Source organism: Aquarana catesbeiana, linkage group LG03 (assembly GCF_042186555.1).
Source record: "Aquarana catesbeiana isolate 2022-GZ linkage group LG03, ASM4218655v1, whole genome shotgun sequence".
Lineage (NCBI taxonomy): Eukaryota > Metazoa > Chordata > Amphibia > Anura > Ranidae > Aquarana > Aquarana catesbeiana.
Window position 1 is genome coordinate 192200276 of NC_133326.1, and position 18644 is coordinate 192218919.

Consider the following 18644-nt stretch of genomic DNA (forward strand, 5'->3'; position numbering starts at 1 on the left):
GCAATTAATATGACAGAGTACATGCTGCATACTTCACAACTTTTTAAGGAGAAATGCTCCTAATTATGTTGCCTTAGTTGGGCCTGAGGCAGGGCTTCCTGAAAATACACTGACGGCCCTGGAAGCTGGCCGCCCTGGCTTGCCCCCCCAAAGCACCTGTGAAGTGCGGCAAAAATATGTTGATTATTTTATGGGTAGGGGGGCCATTTGAAAAAAAATTTTATCTGATAAAATTTTGATTTTGATTTACTGCTTGTGTTTCTTTTAGCTGTCTTCTAGGTTCTCCTAGTGCACTTGTAGTGCCAAGTGGTTTTTCCATTATTAAATAACCCCCATTGTCACTGTAAACACCAACTTAATACAAAAACTGGTATTGAACATTGAAAGAAGAAGCCACACATTGTTGAGTATAAAACCTTTTACTCCGTGCATATGCACATGTGCGTTATAAAACATTTTTGGGTAAAAAAACAACATCTTTAGTACATAAACAGGCATGTTTCAAAACATAACATACACAACTCAGGAACTTACAAAGTTCAACATTGAAAAACTGAAGGCAATATCAGACATTATAGTGTCAAAAATGTGTTGATATTGCCTTCATCAGATGGGGTGATGTCACCGTAAAAGCCAAATTTTGCAGATGCACACAAATTGGGAGTCAAGCTGGGGATTTCCCTCCTGATCCCATGCCTATTGTAAACATGTGCTATCTCCCATCATGGGGGATCAATGGACGTGTTTTGGGGGTGCAACCACTTCCTCTCACCTACTTGAGTTGCGAGGAAGGGGTTGCACCCACAAAACGCATACATTGATATCCCCTGATGGCAGATAGCACATGTTGACACACTGCGTGCATCTTCAAAATTTGGCTATTAAAATACGAACAAAATTTTTAAAAATTGGTCAAAAAATACTAAAATGGTGGCATTTTGTTGGTATTTAGATTCTCCCTAATACATCAATCATGTTCTTCAGTTTTTGTTCCACCTCATTGTTTTTTTGCTTTATGATGTCTAAATCCCGACTACACACCATTATCTCCTTCAAACACATCTAGACAATAATGTCCTAAATTTCTTTTAATACAAATTAGCATGACCAAATGTAGTTAACCCTGTATCTGCCAAAAACATTGTATTTAGTTGGCAAGAATGTTTACTGCGACTGATTACTGTGCCCAGGAACATGGAAGTAGCCATTTAAAACTGTACAAGAGTAAAGAAAAGCACATGGGAGCAGCATGCAAGTAATAATATTAATAGGGACACACGACAAATACTTTTTAGAAGCAGTTTCTTGATCCTTCTGTACTGATCCTGCTCCCTCAATTTCAGGCCTGACCAGCGTTTTCTCAATTGCTCCTTGGATCGTCATACCGCAAAATTACTGTGCAGACTTCTCACTACTTTAGACATGATCTTGGCCTTTCTCACATTTGGGTTTAGGTATGGTCCATACTTCCCATCATAGTCGGCTCTCTTCAAGATGTCCACCATCTCCACCATCTCTACAAAAGCCATATTTAAGACCTTAAATCTCCTGTGGGATCGCGATGTTTCGGGCTCGGGGCTTTCCTCCTTACTGCTATTACGCACCTGCTGTGTCTCCGCCATGTTCCTCTCCCACTGCGATGAAAGAGAAGGGATGGGGAATATTCTAGAAAGAACGTCAGGGGCGGGCAACAAGGGCGGAGTTTCACGCATGCACAGTGTATATAATGCTAACACGCGTGTGTTGTATGTACGATCTATGTGCGGAGGAAGGAGGGCCGGAAGCGCCAAACGTTCTAACGAAGGTAACATTTTAACTTGGGACATCAGTGGCCTATACTGATTCAAGATTGAGGACTATATTGGGATAAGATTAGGAGAGTTTAGCCTGATATTAGTGTTTTTGTCTTGTGTTTTGTCTTGCGGCAAATATGAAACAATTCCAAGACCCTGAATTCATGGGCCAGTTCATAGACAGATACAGGGATATTAGAAATTTGTGGGAGGTTAAAAACCCCTTATATCGAAATAAACCAGCTAGGAAGGCATCGCTGGAGAAACTGCTGCAATTTGTGAAGACGCAGGTCCCTGACGCAGACATCGAGTTTGTGGATAAGAAAATTGGTAGCTTGAGAAGCATGTATAGGAAGGAGCTTAATAGGGTCCAGGCTTCCATGAAATCAGAAGCAGCAGGAAAGGATGTGTATGTACCCAGTCTGTGGTACTACAACAGGATACAGTTTCTGGAAGACCAGACTGAAGCCAGGGAATCACTTTCTACACTTCCATCCACCCTTCCCTCAACCCCAGCTGAGGCTTCTGAGGACCAACCTGGGCCTTCCATCCTGGAAGAAGTTGAGGAGCCCAGCTGGAGCCAGGTATAGTATTTTTTAACATATTTATTGTCCGAAAATTATTGTTGTTAACTAGATGTTATTATTGATAACAAATGAATGATTTAACAAAAAGTGTTTTACATATCAATAGACAGTAGGGGCCAAAAATGATTGTGACAAGAATGAAAAATGCTGGGCTCAGAATGATAGTCTTTTCTATTTTATTAACATTCAATTTGCAACAGTCATGAGCTGAAAATTGTGTGTGATTGATGAAACAAAAACTAAAACGATGTCCCATTTTCATACACAGGAAGACGAAGCTCTGGAATGTGGCAGACAGGAGGAGGCGGGGGTAAGTGTCAGCCAGGAGGTGGCCAGGCCCAGTAGCCTCCCCCAATCCCAGGTGCCTCCCCTCCGACTTACAACAAATAAGCTTGTCAGAACTCTGTGTGAATATCAGCAGCAAAACAAATTCATTCTTCTAGCATTATAAAGAACAAAAGAATGCGCTGCATTAAAAGATCCAATAATTTGCAGTGTGACGAATGTGCTATCTCCATTACGAACGCTAGTTATCAGACTGACCACTTCCATCTCGTACTTGATTCTGAGCATGCGTCGTTTTTTGCACATCGAAATTGCATACAGACGAACGGAATTTCAGATAGGAACTTTTTCCGACGGGAAAATAGAGAATCTGCTCTCAATCTTTTGCTGGCGGGAATTCCGCCAGCAAAAGTACGATGGAGCATACACACGGTCTGAATTTCAGACCAAAAGCTCTCATCGGAGTTTTGCTGGCGGAATTTCCGATCGTGTGTACGCGGCATAACAGGTTTTCTTCTAAGATTGCCCTGCATTTGGCTCCATCCATCTTCCCATCAACTCTGACCAGCTTCCCTGTCCCTGCTGAAGAAAAGCATCCCCACAACAAGATGCTGACCCCACCATGTTTCATGGTGTGTTCAGGGTGATGTGCAGTGTTAGTTTTCCATCACACATAGCGTTTTGCATTTAGACCAAAACGCTCCATTTTGGTCTCATCTGACCAGAGCACCTTCTTCTACATATTTGCTGTGTCCCCCACATGGCTTCTCACAAACTGTAAACGGGGCTTCTTATAGCTTTCTTTCAACAATTGCTTTCATCTTGCTACTCTTCCATAAAGGCCACATTTGTGGAGTGCATGACTAAAAGTTGTCCTGTGGACAGATTCTCCCACCTGAGCTGTGGTTCTCTGCAGCTCCTCTAGACTTACCATGGGCCTCTTGGCTGCTTCTCTGATTAATGCTCTCCTTGGCTGGCCTGTCAGTTTAGGTGGATGGTCATGTCTTGGTAGGTTTGCAGTTGTGCCATACTCTTTCTATTTTCGGATGATGGGTTGAACAGTGCTCCGTGAGATGTTCAAAGCTTGGGACATTTTTTTTTTTAACCCAACCCTGCTTTAAACTTCTCCACAACTATCCCTGACCTGTCTGGTGTGTTCCTTGGCCTTTATGATGCTGTTTGTTCACTAAGGTTCTCTAACAAACCTCTGAGGGCTTCACAGAACCACTATATTTATACTGAGATTAAATTATACACAGGTGGATTCTATTTACTAATTAGGTGACTTCTGAAGGCAATTGGTTTCATTAGATTTAAGTTAGGAGTATCTGAGTAAAGGGGGCTGAATACAAATGCACGCCACACTTTTCAAAAAAATTTAAAAACATTTATCATTTTCCTTTCACTTCACAATGATATGTCACTTTGTGTTGGTCTATCACATAAAATCCCAATAAAATACATTTACATTTTTGATTGTAACATGGCAAAATATAGAAAATTTCAAGGGGTAGGAATACTTTTTAGTTATACAGTGCCTTTAAAAGTATCCATACCCCTCAAAATTTTCCACATTTTGTCATGTTTCAACCAAAAATGTAAATGTATTTTATTGGAATTTTATGGACCAACACAAAGTGGCACATACGTGTGAAGTGAAAGGTAAATGATAAATGGTTTTCAAATTGTTTTATAAATAAATATCTGAAACGTGTGGCATGCATATGTAATCAGCCCCCTTTACTCTAATACCCCTAACTAAAATCTAGTGTAACCAATTGCCTTCATAAGTCACCTAATTTGTAAACAGTGTGCACCTGTGTTTAATTTAATCTCAATATAAATGCAGCTGTTCTTTGAAGCCCTCAGAGGTTTATGGGAAATTCTATGGGAATGTTTGATCATTGTTCCAGAAGCGCATTTGTGAGGTCAGGCACTGATGTGGACAAGAAGGCCTGGTTCACAGTCTCCACTCTAATTTATCCCAAAGGTGTTCTATCGGGTTGAGGTCAGGACCAGTCAAGTTTCTCCAACCCACACTCCCTCATCCATGTCTTTTTGGACCTTGCTCTGGACACTGGTCCAAGACATTTGGTGGAGGGAGGATTATGGTGTGGGGTTGATTTTCAGGGGTTGGGCTTGGCCCCTTAGTTCCAGTGAAGGGAACTCTTAAGGCATCAGCATACCAAGACATTTTGGACAATTTCATGCTTCCAGCTTTGTGGGAACAGTTTGGGGATGGCCCCTTCCTGTTCCAGCATGACTGCACACAGTGCATAAACAAGGCCCATAAAGACCTCAGTCCTGACCTCAATCTGAAAGAACACCTTTGGAATGCATTAGAGCAGAGACTGCGAGCCAGGCCTTCTAGCCCAACATCAGTGCCTGACTTCACAAATGCACGTTGTCAAAGGGACACGAGTATGCACTGGTGTGCATTCCATCAGCTTCCACCCACAATAGCCTTCCTTCTGCGTCCGTCCCTAACCCAGCAGAGCTCTGTAATGTCACATCTGGCCCTGAGCACTGCCCTGGCTTCCACTCTGGCACATTCTGGTGACTTACTCTCCAGTATCCCTGCTTGGTCTCTGCCCCTCCACTGGTGTGCCTCCAGTGACGCCATTTCCTGCCTCGCAGCCTGGCGGCTGTGTCCCCACACAGAAGTGTCAATTGGCATCCTGGTCACGATCCAGGAGCTTTGCAGCCAGTGAGAGTCCAGCAGCTGAAGGCCCTCTACATACCATCTCCATCAGTAAGACAGGAGCCCTTATTATAGGAAACTAGGCTGAAGTCATCTGTCTGGGTAGGATCTATGATTATTACTGCACAACTATCCAGCTTCATGTACAGATGATTTATCTTATGCAAACCTTTTAATTGTGCCCATTGCTTTTATCCCTTTATATGTTTTCAGACTGTATAATAAAGTGTGCATTTCAGCATGAGAAATTGACTGAGACATTGCATGCAAGACTGACCTACTGGAGGCACGATATACAATACAGTTCTAAGCACATTTAAGGGAATACAGGATGTGCTTTTACTTTATGGAGGTATGCCTGGGCAGCCTGCTAGAGATAGCTGGGACATTGTAATGTTACTGTTCATGTTGGACTGTACTATTCAGTTAATTCAAGTAAAAGTTGCATCAACAGTTTTAAGCCTGGTCTGAAGTTCTTTAAAGGTGTGCATGATGGTTCTTGGCGTAGGAAAGAACTAGGGTCAGTAAAGCACAGATAGAGTATGGAACACAGCCACTACAAAAGGTCTACTCGGCAAGACAAGCAGGAGGAGTAATGTGGTTGCTATGGGTAACCAAGATTTATTGCAAGGTACATTGCAGCCAGTATTGAAACGTGGTACCTGGTGTCGGTGACGGGCCTTCCAGTAGTGAGGGGGTCAGTGACCTGGATCCTTCCCCAGCGGTCACTTTCCCAAAGCAACCAGGACCAAACCTGCATTACAGAGACCCTTAACCGGGCAAACCAATACAGGAAGCAAGGAGATAACAATATGCACGCATAAGGTCCACGTTAGGACCCTATTCTGTCACTGGGACTGAAGTGGTAGAGGTACACTGGACTGGTGGAGAGGGCATGGGCTCAGCAGTGTCCCTCCTAAATGCAGCATACATCAAGCAGCAGTATGTAGTGACATGAGACAGCTCTTTTCAGAGGAACGTCACACAGTGACACCACTCATCTCTAAGTCAAGGAACTGCCTTAATGTTTGATTCTCACATGACCGCAGTCCCCGTCTGGTCTCCATCATTGATGAGTGTGTGTACGGTGACAGGTACCCCCCTCCTGCAGGGTGAGTGGCCCCATTCACACTTCATTTAATGGACTGCTTTTTGTAGGATGATACTACTGGATAATAGAAGATAAGATGGATTTCCTGGAAATGCAAACAGTTTACTGCCAGCTTCTTTCTTAGAAATACGTTTTGATGGGATAGAATTGCACCTTCACAGTATTTGACTAATGACAAATGTGGCTTAATTAAGAACCTAACAAAGTACTGGGTAAGATAATCAAATACATGTACTGTACTTGTAAGTGTTGTTTCTGCTTACCCACATAACCGTTTCAGGTGATCCACTGCTGTGGTGTGATCTCTTTCTACTATTTCATGATGAGCACTGAAGGAATCTTCAGAATAAATAGGTCTGGACACCAAGTATTTATTCTCCATTTTCTTTGCGTCCTGTTCATGTGTTTCCATTTGAAAAAAAGGCTTGAGGTAGCCTGAAACAGTTATAATTTTAATTTAAGCCTTGACTTGATCTGAAAAATAAAAACATGAATATATTAAGATAACCAGCTGATGGATCTTGGTAGTGTATTCAGTACAAAGCTCAAGCCAAGATTTCTGGCACATTTTTCAGCTCTTGTAAGATATTGCCCAGAATAGAAGTGGTTTTTGAAAAAAAATGAAACAGCTATTGAAATCACTGTGCGCACCCCAAACTGGCCCCTGTAAATGATGCGGTCGGTGTTGGTGCGCCAATCCATGTGCTGTCACAGATGGGGGACAAACAATCATGGTCAGATATCACTTCCTACTTGATGGCGTCACCCAGTGCCAGGACAAGGTAATTCAGCGCCCAGAGCAAAGATGGCAAACCGCACCCCCCATGCTAATTGCAGTGCACAGAGCAAAAGGCTTTATTCACACCTTTGCATATGTGATGGAGTGTGCATATTTTTGCACAGCACAGTAAAGAATGCACAAAACAACCGTTATAAAAATCACACTGCATTAAAACGCATGGTACTTTGTGATCATGCGTTTTGCCGCAGGTGAATGAGAGCAAAAAGCAAGGCACATTATGTGCCATTAAGAATTAATATCACCAATGCACATCTGTAAAAGGGTTTTGTGTGTTTGTGTATTGCAGGAATGCATGCAATTTTGCACACATTCCGGCAATGCACAAATGTTTACCTAGGAAAGTGGGTATAAATTCAAATTCAAAGAGGTCCGGTTGCTAAAAATTGCTGAGTTCCAAATATCTCTCTAATAAAATATTAAAGTAGGCCAATCACATCCACATTTCAAGTTAAAGAAAATAAAAACACTTAACATAAGGTGTCCTTATCAGAGTCCCCCTTTACATCAGGAGTCCAAATCAGAGTCCCCTTTACATCAGATGTCCAAATCAGAGTCCCCCCATTTCATCAGGTGTCCTCATTAGAGTCCTCCTTTAAATGAGGGGACCAATCAGAGTCCCCCTATACATCCGGTGTCCCAATCAGTGTCCCCTTTTACATCAGGTGTCCCAATCAGAGTCCCCCCTTACATAAGGTGTTCCCATCAGCATTCCCCTTTACATCAGGTGTGCCCCTTTACATCATGTGTCCCCATTCCCCCTTTAGATCAGGTGGCCTCATCAAAGTCCCTCTTTAGATCAGGTGTCCCAATCATTGTCCTCCTTTACATCAGGTATCCCCATCAGAGTCCTCCTTTACATCAGGTGCCCCCATCAGATGCCCCCCTTTACATCAGGTGTCCCATCAGAGGCCCCCTTTACATCAGGTGTCCCAATCAAAGTCCCTCTTTACATCAGGTGTCCCATCAGAGTCCCCATTTACATCAGGTGTTCAATCAGAGTCCCCCTTTACATCAGGTGTCCCAATCAGAGTCCCTCTATACATCAGGTGTTCCAATCAGAGTGCCTGCTCACATCAGTGTTCACCTATCAGTGTGCTTCCATATATCAGCCCCATCGAAGTCCCGCTTACATCAGTTGTCAACCCCCCCCTATCCCTTGTACTCACAGATTTTGAAATGAAGGCAGCTTCTCCATCCACTCTCCAGTCATGTGATAAGTCAAATGACAAGGGGAGAGAGAGGAAGGAAACTCTGCCTTAACTTCTTAGTGCCCTATTGGGACTGAGATGAGTTCTCAGTCTCAATGGCGGCTGTCTATCACCCCCTGCAGGCTGAAGGGAGGAGAAAGCCTAATCCTGCCTCCAGCAAGTGTCGGCAGTGGCTTCTTGTGACAGGAGTGAAACCGTGTGGAACCGTGGAACGTCAACACAGTGCCCAGAGGGTGGCTGCTTGGCCCCGCCTTTGTACGACCCTGGTGTCACCCCTCTGATGGTTGTCACCTGGGTGTGCTTTTTCCATTGACCCTTGATGTATTGATTTTAGCAAGACCTGAAAATGATTTCAAGGGTTCCTCTGAGGTAAAACGTTTGAGAAAGTCTGCTTTAGTAGGCTCTAATAGTTTTTGTTACCAGGACTGGAAAATATGTTTCTAGAAGACTAGATGTACACCCCCTTCTCTCAGGTTCATGATTAGAACCAGAACAGTATTTGCAAGGACAGAAAAAAATATTTTTCTGTTGCTCATACCCTCTCTGTTTTAAACCAGTGCTGAGGCTTTTACTTTAAAGCGGAACTAAAGGCATTATACAAAAAAGAGCAGGGAAGCTATTTATTGCCGAAGAAACATGCTTGCATTCTTCTATAGTGTGTACCATGGGACGACTGAATCCTGTGGCGACCAATGAATCTGTCCTTAGATCGGCACCCAGAAGGAACTGGGAAGAAAATGCCGGCGTTGGTGAAGTTATGCGTTGACATGTAGATGTGACCTTTGGGAGGCCTTGTGAGTTATTACATCGTCATATTTGTACCTTTAAGTGCTTTACCTGCAGATTTAGGCAAGAAATTGTGCTTTTTTTTTTGTAGCTGTCAAGTGTCAAGATTTAATTTCGATGACCATTAATCATTTTTTCTTTGTTCAATCAGCGGATTAAAAATAAATAAATAAATGTGCCAATTCCCCATCAGCACACATTAGCTGAAGGGTGAATCACTACTGCAGAGTTATTGTGTTCTGCTTGCGGGAACAATGTTTGAGTTTTCATTTTATTTATTTTCATAAAAAGTCCCACCAAAAATCCTCAGCACAAGGCCCATGATGCTCTTAATCCGGTCCTGCATTCAGGAAAAAACCCATCAGGTTGGCTGTACCCAAGTAGCATCGATTAATTGACCATAACCATAACCATCTAGACCATAAATCAATCAAAATTTAGCTGGTTCAGCAGGGATTTCGATCCATGCATGGCCGGCTTTATGAAAAGTCTACTGTACAGAAAAAGAGGGCAGCTGCAAAATGCACCGTTGAGTGTCTCTAATCTTTAGATAGATAAAGTTTTTAGTCAATATATTTTATTATTATGATACAGTATGTGGCCCAGGAAACTGTAATAACATGATAAAAACGAATAATTCCTCACATAAACACTCACAAAGTTCACTTTCAAATTTGTAGATTTGCATTTTAGACACCCAGACAATAAACAAAGACTTCACATTATGCTAAGTAAAATCAATCAGGCCCTAAAGGTATTTGTACAATTGAAAAAAGCAATGGAATGTGAAACATGAAGAAACTGGGATAGAAAAACAACTATGGTCATCAAGTGCTAAGCTGTCCTTTCACAAAAATATTGACTGTGGTCATTGCCAGATGTGCAAGTCTGAGATTTTTGGTATTTAATTACCACCACAACGCATAGCTTTTGGTACCAAGGTAATGTTAAATATTGGAGGTGGGGGTTTGGCTAGAATAATTTTCAGCTGACTTATAATTGTTTTTTGCATTACATGGTTTGGTGCGTATTTTGCATGTAAAGTAGGGACAGGTCACCCATCTGTCAGGGACAGTGCTTAGCATCTGTTATCATTGGAGTTTGTTATTGACTTCCCAGTGTTAATGAGGAGGTGGAGACTCAGCTCCTTGCACAGATAGAAAGGGCTGCAAGGGCTGGGACAGTGATAATAATGGGGGATTTTAACTACCCGGAAGTTGACTGGAGTAATGGCACTGCTGGATGGTTAACTGCCTCACGCCCGCCAGCCGTCAAATGATGGCTAGGCGGCGCGGCTCTCGTTCTGGGAGGCTGTCATATGACTTCCACCCAGAACTTCCGCTCTCGTGCGCCCATGGGGGCGCGCATCACGACAATCGGTGGTGCGGTGTGTCAATCAGAAACACAGCTACACCGATCTCGGTAAAGAGCCTCTGACGAAGGCTCTTTACCACATGATCAGCCGTGTCCAATCAAGGCTGATCACGATGTAAACAGGAAGAGCCGCTGATCGGACGCGAGTAGAGGAGAACCGATCTGCTGCTCTCCTGACAGGGGGGGTCTGTGCTGATTGTTTATCAGCGCAGCCCCCCCTTGGATGCCCACCCAGGACCACCAGGATACCGATAGGACCACCAGGGATTGGCACCACCCTGGACCACCAGGTATGCCACCCTAGACCACCAGGGAAATGCCAATCAGTGCCCAGGCAGCTGCCAATCAGTGCCCTGGCAGCTGCCAATCAGTGCCCATCCCCAATGCCTGCCCGTGCCAGTGCCATCAGTGATGCCTATCAATCTATCAGTGCCCAGTAGTGTCCAGCAGTGCCGCCTATCAGTGCCCATCAGTGCCGCCTAACACTACCACCAATAAGTACCCATCAGTGCAGCCTTTCAGTGCCCATTAGTGTTGCCTATTAGTGCCCACCAGTGCCACCCATGCATGCCCTTCAGTGCCGCCTATCAATGCCCATCAGTGCTTCATATCAGTGCAACCCATCGGGCCGCCTACCAGTGCCCATCAGTGCCGCCTCTCTGTGCCCATCGTCAGTGCCCATCAGTGCCCATCAGTGCCACCTTATCAGTGCCACCTTATCAGTGCCACCTTATCAGTGCCACCTTATCAGTGCCCATCAGTGGTGCCTTATCAGTGCCCATCAGTGAAGGAGAAAAACTTATTTATTTACAAATTTTATAACAGAAACAAAAGAATACATTTTTTTTCCCAAAATTTTAGGTCTTTTTTTATTTGTTTAGCAAAAAATAAAAACCGCAGAGGTGATCAAATACCACCAAAAGAAAGTTCTATTTGTGGGAACAAAATGTTAAAAATTCTGTTTGGGTACAGTGTAGCATGACCGCGCAACAGTCATTTAAACAGCGACAGTGCTGAAAATTGGCTTGGGCAGGAAGGGGGTGTAAGTGCCTGATATTGAGGTGGTTAAAGGGCAAGACAATTACAGGACAATTTTATGGTCCCCTTTATTGAGGCCCCGACTAGGAATGATGCTTTGCTGGACCTGGTAATCTCAAACCATGCAGAGCTTATTACCAATATTCATTTAAAGTACATCTGGGTAGTAGGGATGGGCAAACGGTTCGGCCCGAGCATAAGTTCAGGCCGAACTTTCGTGAACAGCCGAACAAATTGGTCAAAGTGAAAGTGAAGCCAATCAGGGCACAGAGCACTGTCAGAGTCATGATTGGACACTGTCATCATGACTTTATCCAATCATGGCTCATTCCTGCCCCACAGTATAAAAGTATTCTTTCATTGGCAACCATTTTCAGTATGATTTCGGCATGGAGAGATAGAGCAAGGCTCAGTTAGTTAGTTAGTGTGCTATACTGTGCTATTTTGCTTCAATTGTCAGTGTAGAATATTAGTTTAGTGTCAGTTTAGGGATAGTTTGAGTGTAGCGAGGAGGACCATCATTCAGCTTTGCATAGTGTTCAGCTAGAGTAGGGACAGCTCAGATAGTTTCACTGTAGTGTAGTGAGACCGTGTCATTCATACATACATTAGTATAGAGTAGGGACAGCTCAGATAGTTTCAGTGTAGTGTAGTGAGACCGTGTCAGTAATTAGTGTATAGCTAGAGTAGGGACAGTTCAGCGTCAGTGTAGTGACGGTTGAACACTGTCTATTCGATTGCGTTATTGCCAGTTACTGCCAGTACGCCATTTACTTCTGTGTGCGTTACTGCCAGTTTAATGCCATATAGTTTTGTGTGTGTTACTGCCATTTTAACGCCATATAGTTCTGTGTGTGTTACTGCCAGTTTAACGCCATATAGTTTTGTGTACGTTACTGCCAGTTTAACGCCATATAATTCTGTGTGCATTACTGCCAGTTTAATGCCATATAGTTTTGTGTGTTACTGCCAGTTTAACGTCCTTTACTTCTGTGTGTGTTACTGCCAGTTTAACGCTATATATAGTTTTGTGTTGCATTACTGCCAGTTTAACGCCATATAGTTTTGTGTGTGTTACTGCCAGTTTAATACAATATAGTTTGGTGTGCGTTACTGTGCGTTACTGTGCGTTACTGCCAGTTTAACGCCATATAGTTCTGTGTGTGTTACTGTGCGTTACTGCCAGTTTAATGCCATATAGTTTTGTGTGAGTTACTGCCAGTTTAACACCATATAGTTTTGTGTGTGTTACTGCCAGTTTAACGCCATATAGTTTTGTGTGCGTTACTGCCAGTTTAATGCCATATAATTCTGTATGCGTTACTGCCAGTTTAACGCATATTGTTTTGTGTGTTACTGCCAGTTTAACACCATTTACTTCTGTGTACGTTACTGCCAGTTTATTGCCCTATACAGTGGGGACGGAAAGTATTCAGACCCCCTTAAATTTTTCACTCTTTGTTATATTTACATTTGCTAAAATCATTTAAGTTCATTTTTTTCCTCATTAATGTACACACAGCACCCCATATTGACAGATAAACACAGAATTGTTGACATTTTTGCAGATTTATTAAAAAAGAAAAACTGAAATATCACATGGTCCTAAGTATTCAGACCCTTTGCTGTGGCACTCATATATTTAACTCAGGTGCTGTCCATTTCTTCTGATCATCCTTGAGATGGTTCTACACCTTCATTTGAGTCCAGCTGTGTTTGATTATACTGATTGGACTTGATTAGGAAAGCCACACACCTGTCTATATAAAACCTTACAGCTCACAGTGCATGTCAGAGCAAATGAGAATCATGAGGTCAAAGGAACTGCCTGAAGAGCTCAGAGACAGAATTGTGGCAAGGCACAGATCTGGCCAAGGTTGCAAAAAATTTCTGCTGCACTTAAGGTTCCTAAGAGCACAGTGGCCTCCATAATCCTTAAATGGAAGACGTTTGGGACAACCAGAACCCTTCCTAGAGATGGCCAAACTGCGATATAGGGGAAGAAGAGCTAGAGAAGTAAAGAAGAACCCAAAGATCACTGTGGCTGAGCTCCAGAGATACAGTCAGGAGATGGGAGAAAGTTGTAGAAAGTCAACCATCACTGCAGCCCTCCACCAGTTGGGGCTTTATGGCAGAGTGGCCCGACGGAAGCCTCTCCTCAGTGCAAGATACGTGAAAGCCCGCATGGAGTTTGCTAAAAACCACCTGAAGGACTCCAAGATGGTGAGAAATAAGATTCTTTAGTCTGATGATACCAAGATAGAACTTTTTGGCCTTAATTCTAAGAGCTACGTATGTGTGGAGAAAACCAGCTCATCACCTGTCCAATACAGTCCCAACAGTGAAGCATGGTGGTGGCAGCATCATGCTGTGTTTTGCAGCTGCAGGGACAGGACGACTGGTTGCAATCGAGGGAAAGATGAATGCAGCCAAATACAGGGATATCCTGGACGAAAACCTTCTCCAGAGTGCTCAGGACCTCAGACTGGGCCTAAGGTTTACCTTCCAACAAGACAATGACCCTAAGCACACAGCTAAAGTAATGTAGGAGTGGCTTCACAACAACTCCGTGACTCTTCTTGAATGGCCCAGACAGAGCCCTGACTTTAACCCAATTGAGCATCTCTGGAGAGACCTCAAAATGGCTGTCCACCAACGTTTACCACATAACCTGAAAGAACTGGAGAGGATCTGCAAGGAGGAGTGGCAGAGGATCCCCAAATCCAGGTGTGAAAAACTTGTTGCATCTTTCCCAAAAATACTCATAGCTGTATTAGATCAAAAGGTTGCTTCTACTAAATATTGAGAAAAGGGTCTGAATACTTAGGACCATGTGATATTTCAGTTTTTGTTTTTTAATAAATCTGCAAAAATGTCAACAATTCTGTGTTTTTCTGTCAATATGGTGTGCTGTGTGTACATTAATGAGGAAAAAAATTAACTTAAATGATTTTAGCAAATGGCTGCAATATAACAAAGAGCGAAAAATTTAAGGGGGTCTGAATACTTTCCGTCCCCACTGTAGTTCTGTGTGCGTTACTGCCAATTTAATGCCATATAGTTTTGTGCGTTACTGCCAGTTTAATGCCATTTACTTCTGTGTGCGTTACTGCCAGTTTAACGCCATATAGTTCTGTGTGCGTTACTGCCAATTTAACGCTATATAGTTTTGTACGTTAGTGCCAGTTTAACGCCATTTACTTTTGTGTATGTTACTGCCAGTTTAACCACTTGCCGCCTGCCCACCGCCAAATGACGGCTGGGTGGTGCGGCTCTCGTTCTGGGTGGACGTCATATGACGGCCTCCCAGAACGACCAGTCTCGCGTGCCCCCTGTAAGTATGCATCACATACTAGCACATTATGTGACACCTGCAAATGAAGCCCGTGCTGTCCCTGCTGCAAGCCACATTCATTTTTGCCCCTCTTCCTTCTTGGGCCGCGGACTCCGACTCTGTGACTGGCCGGAGCCGGGTGATGTCGCTCTCACGCATGCGCGCAGGAGCCGCCAGTGACGGCTTTCATTCGTGAAGAAATGGCACGGGGGGGCCGTTTCTTCACAGTGCATGTGCCGATTACATAATCGGCGCAAAATACAGTAAATATCTCCAAAATGGCGCACGTGTAGGAGATATTTACAGTAACTATAGTTAAGCCTTATTCTAGGCTTACCTATATGTAAATCTTCCACAGAGAGGTTTACGACCAAGACTTAGACTGGGAAGAATATTGTCATCGATGAACACAGAACAGAAATGTGAATTCTTCTAAAAGAAGAATGCAAACACACTGCATATTCTCATGGGCAATGAGTTTAAAAGGCTAAAAATAAAACCTATGTGTCTCACGGCCAAAGTTAAAAAAGCTATAAATAATAATAAAAGAGCTTTTAAAAAAGATAAAATGAAGGAACACTATCATTGTTTAAATGTTACAAAGAATTTAACAGAATATGTAAAAAGGAAATCAAGGACACAAAACAAATGACAGATTGCAAAAGATAGTAGGACAAACCCCAAAAATTATTCAAATATATTGATAGTAAAAAAGTCAGGTCTGAGCATGTAGGGCCTTTAAACCATAATCTAGAATGAGTGACTGGGGACAAAGAGAAGGCAAATTTATTAAATACCTTCTTTAGCAATGTGTACACAAAGGAGCATGGGGGAGTTCATAATGGGGATGGTACTGACACAGCCCCAAATTATCCACTATGGCTCAAAAGTGATATGGTCCAGAAATATGGTCCAGAAAACTCTCTTCCACATCTGGTGGTGGCTGCAGGGAGTATGGATATTTTTAAGAAACTCTTGGATGTGCATCTTAAAGAGCACAACATACAGGGATAAGAGAAATAATTATAGACACTAACACATGTGCACCTACATAGGTTTAACTGGATGGACTATTGTCTTTATTCAACCTTACCTACTATGTAACTATGTAACTATGATTCATGAAAGACAGAAGTTGTCAAACAAAGTTTATTTTTATGAGGAGGTAAGTAAAACCTTGGAGAGAGGGGTGGCTGTGGACGTGGTACACTTGGATTTAGCAAAAGCGTTTGACACAGTTCTCCACACACGGATAATGTGTAAGGTAAAGTGTACAAGCTTGGAAAGATCAGTTTGTAAATGGATAGAAAACTGGCTAAAAGACCATATTCAGAGAGTAGTGGTTAATGATTCTTACTCTGAATAGTCTAAGGCAGGGTTTCTCAATCAGGGTTCCATTGAACCATGGAACCTTAGGGTTCCTCCAGAGGTTGCTAGGGGTTTCTTGAGCAATGAACAATTTCTGCCTCTCAGATAAGTTCCCACTGACACCATTGATCTTTTTAACTATCTGTAAGGGAGTAATTCTTTCCAAATACCACAAGTGTCAGGAGAATTCTTCCCACTGACCATCACACTAATGTATCATGAGTTGTTATTATAGTCATTTTTAGCAGGGGTACCCTAAACTATTTCTAGGGTTCCTCTGTGTTTAAAAAGTTGAGAAAGGCTGGTCTAAGGTTATCAGTGGTGTACCCCAAGGTTCAATGTTGGGACTCTTACATATCTTTTAATATCCTTATAAATGATATAGGGTCTGGGATTAAAAGTATCATTTCAATCTTTGCAGATGACACCAGGCTATGCCGTGGAATTACAGCTTACCATAGTTGCCAACATTGTAAAAAAATGTATAGGGACACTTTTTTGGCTGTAGGTGGAGTCTTATTATAATTAGGGGACAGGGCATGCGTTTTTAGGCGTGGCATAGCAAAAAAAAGAAAACTATGCTCGCTGCGCTGAAAAATGGGCATGGTTTACGTGAAATAGTGGGTGTGGCTTATATGGGTGTGGTTCAAGTAGGGGTGTGGTTAGAGTCTGAGATGAATGAGAGATGGAGAAAAAAAGGGGAAAAGAGGGAGGGAGGGAGAGAGAAAGAAGGAAAGAAGGAAAGAAGGAAGGCAGGAGAGAGAAGGAAGGAAAGAGGGATGGAGGGACAGCAGGCCCAGATCCTACACCACAATAGAAATGTGTATTCCAGCGTTTAACAAATCAGCAGATAAAGATACTCCAAACACCTGGTGTGAGCACTTCAATCATCCCAGCACCATGGTTGTTGTGGCGTCAGGATGATTGAAGCGCATTATTACTATTATTACATTGTAATATAGAATACAATTATTCAACTCGCCATAATCCAGAATCAGTGGGACCCCTGAGCGTGTCACCTGCCACGTCGCCTGCCACCAGATGCCATCAGGTGCCCCCAGCAGAGTCTGTCCTTGCATCAGGTGCCTCCAGCAGAGTCTGTCCTTATATTAGGTGTCCCCAGCAGAGTGCCTCTTACATCAGGTTCCCCAGCGGCCAGTGTCCCCAGCGGAGTGCCTCTTACATCAGGTGTCCCCAGCGGAGTGCCTCTTAAATTAGTGCCCCCAGCGGAGTGTCTCTTAAATCAGTGCCCCCAGCGGAGGCGGAGTGCCTCTTAAATCAGTGCCCCTAACGGAGTGCCTTTTACATCAGGTGTCCCCAGCGGAGTGCCTCTTAAATCAGTGCCCCAGCAGAGTGCCTCTTAAATCAGTGCCCCCAGCAGAGTGTTGGCTGCAGTCTAGCTACATCTCCTCTCGTTCCTCGTGTTCAGTGGAGAGGGGAGGGGCCGATCCGTTCAGCTAACCCCGGCTGGAGAATTGTGAAGAGAGAAGCCGATTCATTGGCTGCACGGATCGGCCCCTCCCCTCTCCACCGAACACGAGGAACGAGAGGAGATGTAGCTGAACACAAGGGGAAGCTGTCGCGGCGGCACGGTGGCCATTTTGTTGGAGCCAGGAGCCAGAACTTCTGCAGAGCCAAACATTCCCGTTTTTCCATGGACAAAAAGCAAAATCCCAAATCGGGACAGCCTCCAATCGGGACGAGGGTCCCAAAATCAGGATTGTCCTGGAAAGATCAGGACTGTTGGCAACTATGGCTTACAAGCCGACCTCAATGCACTGTTTAATTGGGCAACTGTGTGGCAAATGAGGTTTAATGTTGATAAATGAAAAGTTATGCACTTGGGGGCTAAGTATGCATGCATCATACATACTAGGAGGAGTACAACTGGGGGAATCCATAGTGGAGAAGGATCTGGGGGTTTTGGTAGATCATAAGCTTAATAATAGCATGCAATGCCAAGCTGCGGTTTCCAAAGTGAACAAAGTCCTTCTTGTATTAAGAGAGGTATGGACTCCAGAGAGAGAGATATAATTTTGCCCCTGTGCAAATCATTAGTAAGATCTCATCTGGAATATGCAGTTCTGTTTTGGGCACCAGTTCCCAAAATGGATATCGGGGAACTGGAGAAAGTGCAGAGAAGGGCAACCAAACTGATAAGAGGCACGGAGGAGCTCAGCTATGAGGAAAGATTAGAGGAACTGAATTTATTCTCTCTTGAGAAGAGGAGATTGAGGGGGAATATGATCAACATGTA

The 18644-nt window shown here is 43.4% G+C and overlaps 1 protein-coding gene across 1 annotated transcript in view; it reads right to left on the reverse strand.

Moving 5' to 3' along the window:
- LOC141131885 (chloride anion exchanger-like) overlaps positions 1-18644 on the reverse strand; it is a 134040-nt gene that overhangs the window by 108652 nt on the left and 6744 nt on the right. Inside the window, exon 2 of the mRNA XM_073619675.1 lies at positions 6741-6951. Within this exon, the coding sequence (XP_073475776.1) occupies positions 6741-6889 (149 nt within the window). The 5' untranslated portion in view covers positions 6890-6951. The remainder of the gene's footprint in view (positions 1-6740; positions 6952-18644) is intronic.